The 13,874-nt window shown below is 37.5% G+C and overlaps 1 protein-coding gene across 1 annotated transcript in view; it reads left to right on the forward strand.

The window, feature by feature from the left end:
• LOC127412315 (1-acyl-sn-glycerol-3-phosphate acyltransferase epsilon-like) overlaps window positions 1-13,354 on the forward strand; it is a 32,959-nt gene extending 19,605 nt beyond the window's left edge. The window contains exons 6-8 of the mRNA XM_051648563.1: window positions 3,758-3,919; window positions 10,016-10,139; window positions 11,048-13,354. Coding sequence (XP_051504523.1) covers window positions 3,758-3,919; window positions 10,016-10,139; window positions 11,048-11,273 — 512 coding nt within the window. The 3' untranslated portion in view covers window positions 11,274-13,354. The remainder of the gene's footprint in view (window positions 1-3,757; window positions 3,920-10,015; window positions 10,140-11,047) is intronic.
• Window positions 13,355-13,874: the final 520 nt, after the last annotated feature.

Raw genomic sequence — 13,874 nt, forward strand, 5'->3', positions numbered from 1 at the left:
TGCAATAGTCAAATATTTCTGTCCTAATTTCTTCACTTTCACACGTTATTTTAATGCTCTGATTAAACCCACAAGCCCTTATTTCTTATGAAGCAAAACCTTTGATATTTCTTTTTAGATGAAATTATAATATAAAAGGACCAGGAACATTTACCATTACACGATCATTTAAAGTGAAACCGGAGCGCTTTGCGTTCACTATCAAAGTTGATATTTGTTTGTATATATTTTTAAATACTAAATATTTTAATGATAGATAATAAGATGAAATTAATGAATTTAAAGTCTGAATTCTTTTTAAAAATTTTTTTTTTTTAAATCAAGTATTTTGAGTATTTAAATTCAGACTTTAAAAATGTGAAGATTAGTTATTATTTTAAGATCCATTTACAAGGTTCTCTGTTGATTTTGGGACTGACACTTGGTAAAATGACAACGGCCAGTTGGGCACAGTTATTGGCTGATAGTATAAAAAATGCCAATTATCGGCCAGTTAATCAACCTGGACAATAAAGTCACGGAAAACCTGTCAGTATTAGGACATTTTAAAATTGTGTGTTCCAGGCCTGGAAATTTTATGGAAATTAAAGCAATAGAGCTGTTCAGTCATGACGTCAATTTGTAGGTGAACCCGGAAGGTCTGTGGTAAATATTACTTGACTAAATGTGGATGTTTTGTTATGCAACATAAATTACACAGTCAAAACGTGAATTTTGAAGCTGACATGCATTTTTGTTTAATTGTTTTGTAAGTATGTAATTCAATACGGCTTAAAAATTCACTACTTTTCTCATAAGTTCGAAAACCTGTCATGACCAGCTCGAAAGCCGTGACAAAGACCACACGTGGGTTAAATGCTCAAAAGTAATTTATTAAAGAATAGTATTTACACGACATGAAAAGTTTAAAAAAGAAACAAGAACCCAAAAGAACACTAGTCTGAATGGGGAAGAGGAGAGCGTGAAGACTGGGAGAGAGCCGCTTAAATGCCATGCAGCAATCACTGACACAGGTGTATCCCATTAATATTAACGAGCCAGTCTACTCCATTCACTGCCAATCTGCAACACAGAATACAAGCACAGAAGAAAAAGCAATACTGCCATAACACCCTCCCCCATAAAAGATCTATAAGAGATCTGACTAACATTAAATATCCAATACCCTGCATCATCCTACCACTCAGTCCATCCCACGACTCCAGTCCTCAGCAACCACGGCCCCTGTGGAGGCAAATAAAAATAAAAAAAAAGTGTAGGGTAGAGAGTAGGAGGAATCCACAGTGGAAGGGAAACAAACAGAAAATACAAAACTTAGGGCAAATCTGATGACTCTCGAGACTCTGACTCTTACGTGTTAAAACGTACTCATCAGCCAGCACAGCACACCACGGCAGCCATGTTGACTTTCTGTTCGTTTAGATATATAACGATTCAGGCAGGCACGGAATTTTTACACTGCTCAAGCAGTATCAGGTCACACAAACTTTCAAGTGTGTCTGCCTCAGACGCAGTACAGCTCACGGACAAACTCAACGTGAGTTTCATTCACACCCTTCATCAGAGTCCTAAACTTTTGGCGATACACCTCCAGTACCAGCTCGTAAGCTTTTAAAACTGCCGCTTTAACAGTAGCATAGTTTTTACTATCTGCCACTGATAACACCGAGTAAGCCTCTTGAGCTCTCCCAGTGAGAACACATTGCAAATGTAATGTTCGTTCTATGTCTGGCCAACCCTTAGCAACAGCTACCCGCTCAAACAATATAAAGAATGTATCGAGATCTTTTTTTGTTAAATTTGGGTAATAGTCGCAAATTTTAGACAGTGTCAAACGCTGGAAGATCACTCTGAGGGTCAGTAGACGAACACTCAATAACAAGTTTATCTGCTCGAATCAAATCTAGACAGTATTTCTGAAGCTCAAGGTTACCTTGTTCACTTTGTTGTTTTACACGCTCTAACTCAAGCTGTAATAAAAATGTTTGCTGCTCAAACGTTAAAGAGCGAGCCGAACTGCGCAGAGGTGGCAATGACGAGGCAACTGTTGCTTGACTAGGTTGTTCACCCGGAAGAACTCCTTTATCATCTAAATTTGCTTTGAGAATCTCCTTAACTGTATCTTTTAATCGTTTGTCGCCTATTTCAATCTCATAGTGTTCAGCGATTTTCAATAATTGGTCTTTAGAGCATATCAAGCATAGTTTCTGACGGAGAACGTATAAACTCTTCAGACATTTATATTTAGTGTGATTTAGTCCCCACTCCTACCTCAACCCTAGTCTTCATGCAGTTACTTGTGGTTATTTATCCTGCTGGCACAACAAAAGCAACCAGCAAGCTGACGACCCTACTGTGCCATGGACGTGCTCCTGAGACAACTGCTTCACCCACATTCACCACACAAATATAACAAAACAATTAACATTGAGCCCAACTTGTCCCAAAAGGGGATCAAGACACTTAAGCCTAACAGGGACACAAACGGTAACAAAGGCAGCTACTGCTACCATACAAAACCCCACACTGTTCGAACCAAAAGATTACTTACCTTTAACAGTGCGAAAAACAAATGACTTCAACCTAAGATAAAGATGAAGTCCAAACCGCTTTAGTCATCTCCCCGAAATGGAACAAACGAAGAATTTTCAAACAAAAGCTCCTACAAAATCTCAAATTAGGAGCAGCAAATAAATTAGAAAATTCGTACCCAAACAAACCCAACACGTGTCTCCCAAACAACGGCAGATACAAATATTCAATATAATAGCGCGACAATCAAATTTGAATCATTTGGCTGACAATCTGCAACACAGAATGCAAGCACAGATGAAAAACCAATATGGTCTAAAAGGGGCCGTAACAAACCCCATTAGGAAAATCCAGAGGGAACCCATGGCGATTTATCTTCTGGGTTTTTGGACTACTAGCTGTACAGCTCTATAGTTCACCCAAAACGAAAATTCTCATTTACTCACACTTGTGCAGTCTCAAACTCATTTGACTTACTTTCTTCTGTGGAACACAAAGATATTTTAATGTATGGGGGTTTTTTTTGTCCACATAATGGGGTCAACAACTTTCAAGGTCCGAAAAAGACACAAAGGCAGCATAAAAGGAATCCATACAACTCAAGTGGCTTAATCTCTCTTAATGTCTTCTGAAGGGATATGAATGGTTTGTGTTCAGCAGAAGAAAGTCATACAAGTGTGAGTAAATGATGAGAGAATTATAATTTTGGAGTGAACTATCCCTTTTCTTGATGCAGACAGTCCTCATCTATGTGCATCGTCGGTGCATTTTCCTGCCGTTGACTGTACTAAGTATTACAAAATCAGTCATATTCACTCGTGGTCAAAAGATTATACTTTAAAAGGCAACGGGGTCGACTGGGCGCTATCCAATCTGGAATGCAGTAAAACAAAGTATACCTGGGCCATAAAGTAAAACTTGCATAGAAGCCATAGTAATGCCTCTGAGTTTTTCTGTTTTTATTATTATTATTCATTAGTAAATAAATCTGAATCAAAATTTTTACAATTACAGATCAAGTAATCACAAACAGCTTAAAGTCATCTAAATTAGTTGGTAAAAAAAAGTGTGGGGAAACCTTTGTTTGTTCTATCATTATTGAACTTATAATTAATTTTAATTTCTGAGAGTTTTCCCCATATGCCAGACAGCCTGTAAAAAAAAGTTTGAACTAATGCATTTTTTAATTTGAATCTAAATTGACTTTTTTTCTGGCCTGTTGTAGGACTTGCAGTGCTAAAGCACATTCTAACGCCAAGAATGAAAGCATCACATGTTGCCATAGAGACCATGAGGGATCACTTGGATGCTGTCTATGACATCACAGTAGCATATGAGGGAACTCTCACAGCAGATGGCCAAAGACGTTCAGCTCCTACAATGCCAGGTGCACTCATGTCATACATTGAATTTACAAGTATACAGTTGGTCTTTTCTCTCTTCGTATAGTCAACTGAAAGTGGCACAGGAAAGAATGAGGGCACACTGATTGAGAGCTGCTCGAATACAGATATGTGAATTTCCTGTCACTTCCTGTAAACAGCGAGTGTTTAACAACACGCTATTTTCCATTGGTAGCTGTTTCCAAAAACACTGAAGCCACAAGTGGTTTCATGCAGAAAACATCCTGTTTTCCACAGGAATAAACAGTAGCAATGTTTAGGTGGCTGTGTGGATATTGTGTCTACATCCTTTTTTTTTTTCTTTGCATGTTTTCAGAAAAGTGCATGCAATAGGGTTGTCACGATACCAGCATTGCTTTGTTTCTCAATCAATTGACCTTTTTCACAGACTGTGATGACATGTTTCCACCTTATTTAGCAGCGTAAATCTCACAATTTTTTTTTTATATTGCGTGTTGATTTATAACATTATGCTTTGTGTTATATTACCATGGAATTAAAAAAAAATGAATTACCACAGCTGTGAGGGGGTTTCTATGACAGCTGCTGAGAGAGTGACAGTAAATCTGGCATCTTCTCCCATCTGCCTGTCTTAATCCACCGCTCTCTATTTTTTTATTATTCTGGAAAGTCATTCAACTGTAATAGTGGATTTTGTCTTTTGGTCTTGGAGCAAATGGGTAAGTGAAATTAAGATTTGCTGTGATCTCCCATTCACCGCTGTTGAAGTTTACCCTGCAAACGCTTACTTCCACGTTCCAAAACCCGAAGTGTGAAAAAGGTCTATTATTCAGGCAAACGGTGGGTAGTAAAATAAAGAACAAAGAAGCAAATTAAAAGCTATAGAACAAAGATACAAATGAAGTAAACAGTGTTTGAATTTTTTCAGATATCTCAACAGTTGCATCCAGTATACAAATAAACATTCAGAAAAAAAGTAGTAAGCAGATTTAAAATAAAAATACTTTTTTATATGGGGAGGCATGGTAATGTGGCATGGTAAAGTGGTTAGCCTCACAGCAAGAAGGTCCCGAGTTTGAGTCCCGGCTCAGCTGGGCCTTTGTATTTGTGTGGTTTTCCTTCCGGTGCTCCGGTTTCCCCCACAAGTCCAAAAACATGCAGGTTAAGTGAATTGGAGACTCTAAATTGCCCCGTAGGAGTGAGTGAGAGTCCCCCAGCCACTAGGGGTTGCGTCAGGAAGAGCATCCGGCGTAAAACCTGTGCCAAGTCAAATATGTGGATCACGTATGGTCCGCTGTGGCAACTCTATTGGTTACTTGCTCTATTGTTTCCAGTAATATCACTTTTAGTTTTAATACCTCTGCCTAGTTTTTGCTGACAAAAAAAAGTTTAAAAGGCTTATTAAAAAAGCTTTTTTTAAATAAGACTTTTAAAAAAAGTATAGGCTAACAAGATATTCTCTATATTAATATTAAAACAAAACAAAAAAATGAAGCTTTTCCACACCGTGATACCATGACAGTGCTGCGGAGGTCTTAAAGGAGCAGCGTGTCTTTTGCATCATGAGCGATTGGCTAATGCGGTCGGCCAAATTACCGATCACTGATCGAGTCATAGGACGTGAATATCGATCGATCGAGCATCCCTAATATTAACACAGCAGAAGTGAATAAAGTTCATCGTATAAGTGCTGTATAGTGTAAACAGCCAAAAAGCTTTATGGCATGATCATATTATAAGTGGTCTTTGCCTGCTATAAGTATAATTACAAAAGCAATATTTTTTTATGAATGTTCATAACATAAACTTGTAACATACAACACATTTCAAGTCAAACTTATTGAGTGGAAATTATAAGTCTCCAAATAAGATACACAAACATTCAAGTTTAGAGTCAGGTATAAAAATACAAATATTCTTGTGGTTTTTCACACCCAAGAAGATTGGCTACATGTGTGATAAACATACAGATGTTTCTCTCTTTCTCTCTCAGAGAGAGAGAGAGAGAGAGAGAGTTTCTGATCTATTTTAACCTTGTAGCTTTGCAAGTATTTTTCGGAATATCACAAATTTACATTGAATGTGTGTTGTTTTGTATCTTGTGCATGTGTAATGTATATAATTTCCAGCATCACTTGGAATGTCTTATAACCAATTAAAATATCTTATGGATGTTTAAAAGAATACATTGCTTTTGTCATTTTACTTGAAGCACACCTTTTATACAGTATATATTACAAATATATACAATACATTATAACTTCTGTAGATAAAATTTGATGTTGCTTGTGTTATAATGCATTTTACTCTAAGCATAACTGTGAATAGTGAAGAATCTATTATAATTGTGGTTACAATTATTTATGTGAAGTTACATATTAGAAGGTGTATTATGAGACATTCTTAATGCATTATCAGGGCTCCAGACTGCGACTAAAATGGTCCCAAATGCGACCAAAAATAATTGATTGCAACAGTAAGTGTGTGTTCATATGCAGTTTCGTCAGATATCATCTTGCAAGTTATCGAATACATCTTTAGAGTAGGGGTGTGATGAGATCTCGTGCCATGATATTTCTCGAGGTGAAAAGCTGTCTCACGATATCAGCATGATGGAGTGTGAGGGTGAAATTAGCATAGAAGATGCCCACGCCACTTTTAAATTGTTTGTGTGGCAGCATTTTAGGTACCCGGTGGAAACAATAAATGGCGACAGAGTGACAGACAAGACACGAACAAAGGCTGTCTCTCGTCTGGGGCAGTGGTGGCTCAGCAGTTAAGGCTCTGGGTTACTGATCAGAAGGTCAGGGTTCAAGCCCCAGCACTGCCAAGATGCCACTGTTGGGCCCTTGAGCAAGGCCCTTGACCCTATCTGCTCCAGGGGCGCCATAACATGGCTGACCCTGCACTCTGACCCTATAGGGCAGTGGTAGCTCAGCGGTTAAGGCTCTGGGTTACTGATCAGAAGGTCGGGGGTTCAAGCCCCAGCACCGCCAAGATGCCGCTGTTGAGCCCTTGAGCAAGGCCCTTAACCCTATCTGCTCCAGGGGCGCCGTATCATGGCTGACCTGCACTCTGACCCCAGCCTAGCTGGGATATGTGAAAAAAGAAGAATTTCACCGTATATGTGCAAATGTATAATGTGTGATAAATAAAGAAAATTATAAATTATTATTATTATAAAAATTATTATTAATTATTAATTATAAATTATGTTTGGAAGGCTGCATCCTCCGGAGGTCGCATTTGTAGGCCGCATACGTCATCGAGGCTGTTTCGTTTTTTGTTTTTTATTGGGAATGCAAAAAAGGTTAACAATTGTATAAATGTAAGTGCATATACATAAAAGGCATTGACAATAGATAAATAAAAAAAAAAAGAAACAAGACAACCTCGATGCCATTATGTAAGCACTGTAAGAAAATAGTGCCGTACACCACGGCTAACACAAGCACTATGCAAAGACACCTACAGAACCACCGCAGCTCTCAACTAAAATCAACCAGGTCTGAAGAGAGAAGCCAGTCAGTTGAGTTTGTGGCAAAACCTTTTACAGTGCTTGCATATTGTTCTGTCTTTTACTGCATATAATTCATACTCAGAAAGTAGAACTGAAGTGACATTCATTACAAGATGATTAGTTAAAACATTTCAAAATGCACCTGCATTCTTTTGCATTTTGTGACTTTTTCAGTCGAATAAAAGACTATTTTTCCAGTCATATACACTACTGGTCAAAAGTTTTGAAACACTTGACTGAAATGTTTCTCATGATCTTAAAAATCTTTTGATCTGAAGACGTATGCTTAAATGTTTGAAATGAGTTTTGTAGACAAAAATATAATTGTGCCAACATATTAATTTATTTCATTACAAAACTAAAATTTAATAAAACAAAAAAGTTTTTGAAATTGATGACTTGGACCAAATAATAAAGAAAAGCAGCCACTAAGTGCCCAACATAGATGGGAACTCCTTCAATACTGTTTAAAAAGCATCCCAGGGTGATACCTCAAGAAGTTGGTTGAGAAAATGTCAAGAGTACGTCTGCAAATTCTAGGCAAAGGGTGACTACTTTGAAGATGCTAAAATATAACACAGTTTTGATTTATTTTGGATTTTCTTTAGTCACAACGTAATTCCCATAGTTCCATTTATGTTATTCCATAGTTTTGATGACTTTACTATTATTCTAAAATGTAAAGAAAATTATAATAAAGAATGAGTGTTTCAAAACTTTTGACCGAGACGAGATTTTAACACTATATAAACTACCATTCTCGTGAACCCAGTATCGTATATCGTCTTGTCTCGTGAGCTAAGTGTATCGTCACACCCCTACTTTAGAGCGTGCACAACCACTGTGTCTCGAGCCGCTTTTCACCCATTCTGTTTCTTATGAGCTCGCTCCCCCACACGCAACAACAACAAACCCAGTGCAAGAGAGTTGTGACCAATTGACACTTTTTTTTTTTTAACCGGGTCTTTTTCATGAATCACCTGAAAAGAACTGAGGGTTTGAACTCAGGTTACCATTAGCAGTTTGAATCAGATTCACTTTCCTAGCGAATCAGCTGTCAGTTTGCTCACAACTGGGAGTGCAGACATTTCAAAATACAGAGTCCCATGTGTATTTCAGGCTTCTTTATAATGAAGTCCCGTATTGTGTACCACTTTTTTTTCTTCTGGTAATTATTGATTGGGATTGGAGTAGCACAATAAACTGCATCTGGGATTTCATTCAATTTGCACTCTTGTAGTCTCTGTTTGTGTTTTGTAGTCCAGTAACAGCACAACTATAATTGTGCTTTTATGGTTCTTCCATGCCATTTTTGGAGCTTGACAATAACGACCATGATTAACACACTGTATCAGATTTGGATCGGCTTGGTGGACCGATACCCGTATCTGAGCCGATACCAATCCGGATATAGGATCGGTGCATCCCTATCAAACAGCACTATATTTCTGCTATATGTTTTTATACAATTTTAAACACATTTTATCTTTTTATAAAAGAAATTGGTTTATATAGCCTATTGTATCCCTATGTCATATTGCATGTATAATAATGATACGACTTGACGGTGATTTAAGTTTCATGTCAGCTACATATTTTAACACTAAATTCACAACAATGAAGTTCACATCTAACGTTCAAGTGATGGTACTATGTACAAAGTGCAGTGTGTCTGGTTTCTGAGGTCGGCACAAGGAGACCATGAACTATACTGAGGAAAACTGCTGCTAGTTTAAAATTTGATGATGCTGTAAATGTCATTTTGTAGAGGGTCTTAAAACAAGATCATCCAGTTTAATCGGTCGTTGCTTTTCTCAGAGTTATTTTTGCTGCTTTGCCTGAAAGGTTTTGGCAACACACTGTTAAGAGATTTTGGTTTAAATTTTAAACAATACTTTGTTCGGGGCCTGGGTAGCTCAGTGGTAAAATACGCTAGCTACCACCCCTGGAGTTCGCCAGGGTGTGCTGAGTGACTCCAGCCAGGTCTCCTAAGCAACCAAATTGGCCCGGTTGCTAGGGAGGGTAGAGTCACATGGGGTAACCTCCTTGTGGTCGCTATAATGTGGTTAGTTCTCGGTGGGGCGCATGGTGAATTGAGCGTGGTTGCCGCGGTGGATGGCGTGAAGCCTCCACACGCTCTATGTCTCCGTGGCAACGAGCTCAACAAGCCACATGATAAGATGCGTGGGTTGACTGTCTCAGACGCGGAGGCAACTGGGATTCGTCCTCCACCACCCGGACTGAGGCGAATCACTACGCCACCACGAGGACTTAGAGCACATTGGGAATTGGGCATTCCAAAATGGGAGAAAAAGGGGAAAAATCCAAAAAAAAAAAAAAAAAAAACAATACTTTGTTCAGTCAAATATTTTCCGTATGGAGTTGGTTTACATTTAAATGGCGGAAAAAACGACAATCGAGTCTTGCAAGATCGCGTGATAATTGTACCAGATTTGTTCATTTCCTCTGACGTAGTTATCATGCTGTCTTCATAAACAGTTGCTATTTGTTGTGTTGGATCTGTTTGTTTGTCCTCATTCTGTGATGATTGTCTGAGCTGTTTGTCCATTCTCTAATTCCTGCTCTGTGTGTTTGATAGAGTTCCTGTGTAAGGAATGCCCGAGGGTGCACATCTACTTCCAGCGTGTGGATATGAGGGAAATTCCTCAAGAGCCAGTGTTCTTCCGCAGGTGGCTACATGAACGATTTGAAATCAAGGACCAGTGAGTATCTAAAATAACTCCAAGACTGTATCATCACCTGCTACATATCTGAACACTTAATCATGTTGTTTGTGGTATGTTGATGACATCAGTGATCACTGCAGTGTTCCCACGGTTAGAAAAGTCACAGATAAGTCATGGAAACTCTATAGTGAATACACATTTTTCTGTTTATTAGCTATTAAATATTTAATTAGCTAGACATTGCTCTTTGTGAGTCTCTATAAAATTAGCTACACTATAAGCTAATAAAAAATTTAACTACATCAAAGCTAGTAAAAGGTGAAGTGTTTTTTTTGCACCACCGAATGGAATTCTGCTGTTGATCTAACAAGATAGTCCCCCCTCCAAGTCGCGGCATTGGTCGAGTCAAATTTGTTGTGCCCCCCAAGGAGTGCATCTTAGTACCAACCCAGCATGGCTGGGTCATTTGGGGGCCTCGGAGGAGGCATTGCCCCCCTACATATTCTTTGTGCCTCCCCAGAAACTTCTGAAGAGACAACCACTTGCTCACTCTAAAGATCCAAATAAATAAGAGTAAATCAGACTTTCCATTACTATATGAGCGAGGACAGGTTAAGAGAGTGTGTGTATTTTCAACACATTACGACTCAAATAATATATTGCTTTTGTCTTCACTTTTACAGTTCAAAATAGCATGCACAATATATGAACATTTACCTCAAGGTCAGTGGTCTTCTAATGGCACGCTGCCATGTTACTTTCAGATAAAAATTGAGAGTTGATGCAAGAGTTTTTATACCAAGTCACTTGACTTGGTTTCAGCTGAGTTCATTATAACTCTGGTCAGAAGGTGTGTGAACCCCGTCACTGATCTGGTTTCATCAAAATAACCATCTGACATATTCAGAACATTGTTTTCAGAGAGTGTTTCTCTATCTCTGTAGGCTTCTGAAAACTTTCTACGAGTCTGAAGACCCGGAGAAAAAGTGCCAGTTCCCTGGATTAGGTCGAAGGTCACCTCTTGGTCTCACAAAGACATTGCCTTCACTACTGATTTTGGGCGGCCTCACGTTACCCATGCTGTTAACAGAGTCCGGTAGAAAACTCTATCTCAATACCTGGCTCTATGGCACTTTGATTGGATGGGTGTGGGTCCACATCAGTCCATAATCCAGCCATATGGAAAAAACATCCATCCTGACCGCTCATATCAGCACTGAGAGACTTTATAGGTTTCGTTGTTGGATAAGATACCTATTTTTATAATTTGGCTTATTTTATACTCCTAACTGGCTTTATCATATCGCATCTGGTTAGGACAAAAACACATAACATAGAGGGAACATTTTAGAAAGGTTTTGTATTAAGGTTGGGTAAATTCATAAGCGCGCTCAAACTTTTGTTAGTTGCCACTGAAATGTGTTCAATGTACCATTTGTTTAAATTTTCAGCATACATGATTATTAGGCTGTTGAATGATGAATGATTTCTGATGAGCATTTTGTTTACAGGGTCTGTTTGTATCCTTTCAAAATGTTCTAGAAAATGTTTGGGAGTATTTTATTAACGTGTAATGGTTTTGAGTGTTTGTAATAATGGTGATTTTTGTTGGTTATGCATGGGGTTTCACATTAATTTTGATTTGATGCCAAGATCTAGGAGGTCCATCAGGTATAGGCTTTTTATTGTCAGTATTTGCATTATTGTGAAATAATTCACAGATGTTTGCCAAACGTGCCAGGATATTAAAATGTTTTTGAACATTCTGTCATTATTTACTCACCCTCGTGCTGTTTTAAACCCATACACTGATTCTTTTTCAGTAGAACTCCAAATTTTGAAGATGTACATAGCTGTTATACATACAACAACAGTTCATTTTGACCACAGCTGTCAAGCTCCAAAAAGGTCAACATTGCACCATAAAAGTAGTCCATACGGCTTGCGCGCTATATTCTGAAGTTGTTCCATGGGAAAACAATTACAGCATTTGACTTTGGAATAACATAAGGGTAATGAAATAATGACATCCTTTTAACTTTGGGGCGAACTTTTCCTTAAATTATCCAGAATAATTTAAGAGCAATAGATTTAGATTATTTAAATGCTATTAGTATCTTAACTTACATGATATAAGGAGAAATCCGAGCCATTTTTTCTTTGTTTTATTTTTAGTAGTGTGTGTATATATATATCTATCTCACTCAACTGAAATCCAGTTGATTCTAGTTTTGCTATTTGACAGCAGCCAAAAACCAATTAGGATTGAGTGACAGAGCTTTCGTTTGGAATTTGTAGGCATTTCCAGAGCTTCAACAGGACACCCTCTACTGGAAGCTTGTGGCACAGCAAATGAAAAGTTTCCAAGTTTTAAAAAGCTCATATGTTCATAATCTCTTTGCTAGCCCGTTCAAATCTTCAGTGTTTTCTAGAAGATACTTTAGTTCTTCAAAAAATAAAGTTTCCCACATTAAAAAAGATTTGTATGCTCGCAGTTGAGTATGATTACCCATCGTTTATGTTGTGTCGTCTTTGAAGTCCACGATCTAAAAATATTCTAATGGGAATGGTATTTCAATGTTTTCGAAGTATGAGAAGCTCGAAAATTTAAATGAGCAAATTGGACAAATGCCTTTAGTATTGAGATAATATCAGAGTTTATAACCTAAAATTATGCTAAAAGTTTAACCCTTAAATAGCATCAAGCACTTTTACATTTAACAAATAAATTAGCATACTTCCAAATGTAAGCTTTTGCCAAAACTAACCTTAATGGCACTTTTTATATGTTTATATGTTTAAGTACAGATTGCACAATATTGATTACAGATCCATGCATGTAATGTCTCATCAATGATTTCGCTGCGGATGCAGTTAATTCAGTGGTTAATTACTATTTTTTTTTTCCTCCATGTTTTCAGTTGAGGGTTAATTGATTGCATGTTTTTTTTTCCCCTCTCTCTCTCTCTCTCTTACCCTTACCCCTTTTTCTAAAAGTATGCAATGTAACCAATAAGATGTTTTTATATGAAAAGATTCTACCTCCTCCCTGTTAATCCACATTTAAACTGTGTGTTACCATGAATGTGTAATTTGGGGGTTGATATGTGCTTCATATTTCTGTATGTTTGTAAATGGAAACTGTGACTTCATCTACAGTCATGTGTGGGCTTTCATTCACGTTAACATTGATGGCAGTGTGTCTAGTTTCCTCATTTTCTCATGAAAGAAATCACTAAACAGAACACAAAGATCTTTATTTTCAGTCTCTTTATTTCACTACCTCATTTTAGTATATGCTGATGCTTGTTTTTCCACCAATATGGCTTTTTGTTGAAATAGTTTTTGTTCTTAAATTGAAATATAATTAATACATGACATTCATTTCTGTTTGACTTAATTGGATAGATGTGGAGGAAGGCTTTCAGTGCAGTCTGGATTTTTATAATGTATATATTTTGGAAAAATGTCAAAGATTTCTCTATAAAGATGATAAACGTACAGATTTTTGGTCTTTTGTAATATTAATGGCACAGCCCCGTAAATATTAGGTTCAATTTTTTATAAAGATCCTGCTGTAAGACGCATGACAAATGATCAGTTCCATTAAATTAGACTGTAATGTTGGTGTCTTGGTGTTAGAAATTGGCTATCTACATTGGGTTAAGCTTTGTTCATGATGTGAAGTACATTTTCAAATTTCCCTATTCCCAGTTCGATCCTCAAGTCTCTGATCCATGAGATCCTGGGGAAAATACTTAAACAAATTTC

This window comes from Myxocyprinus asiaticus, chromosome 21 (assembly GCF_019703515.2).
Source record: "Myxocyprinus asiaticus isolate MX2 ecotype Aquarium Trade chromosome 21, UBuf_Myxa_2, whole genome shotgun sequence".
Classification (NCBI taxonomy): Eukaryota; Metazoa; Chordata; class Actinopteri; order Cypriniformes; family Catostomidae; genus Myxocyprinus; species Myxocyprinus asiaticus.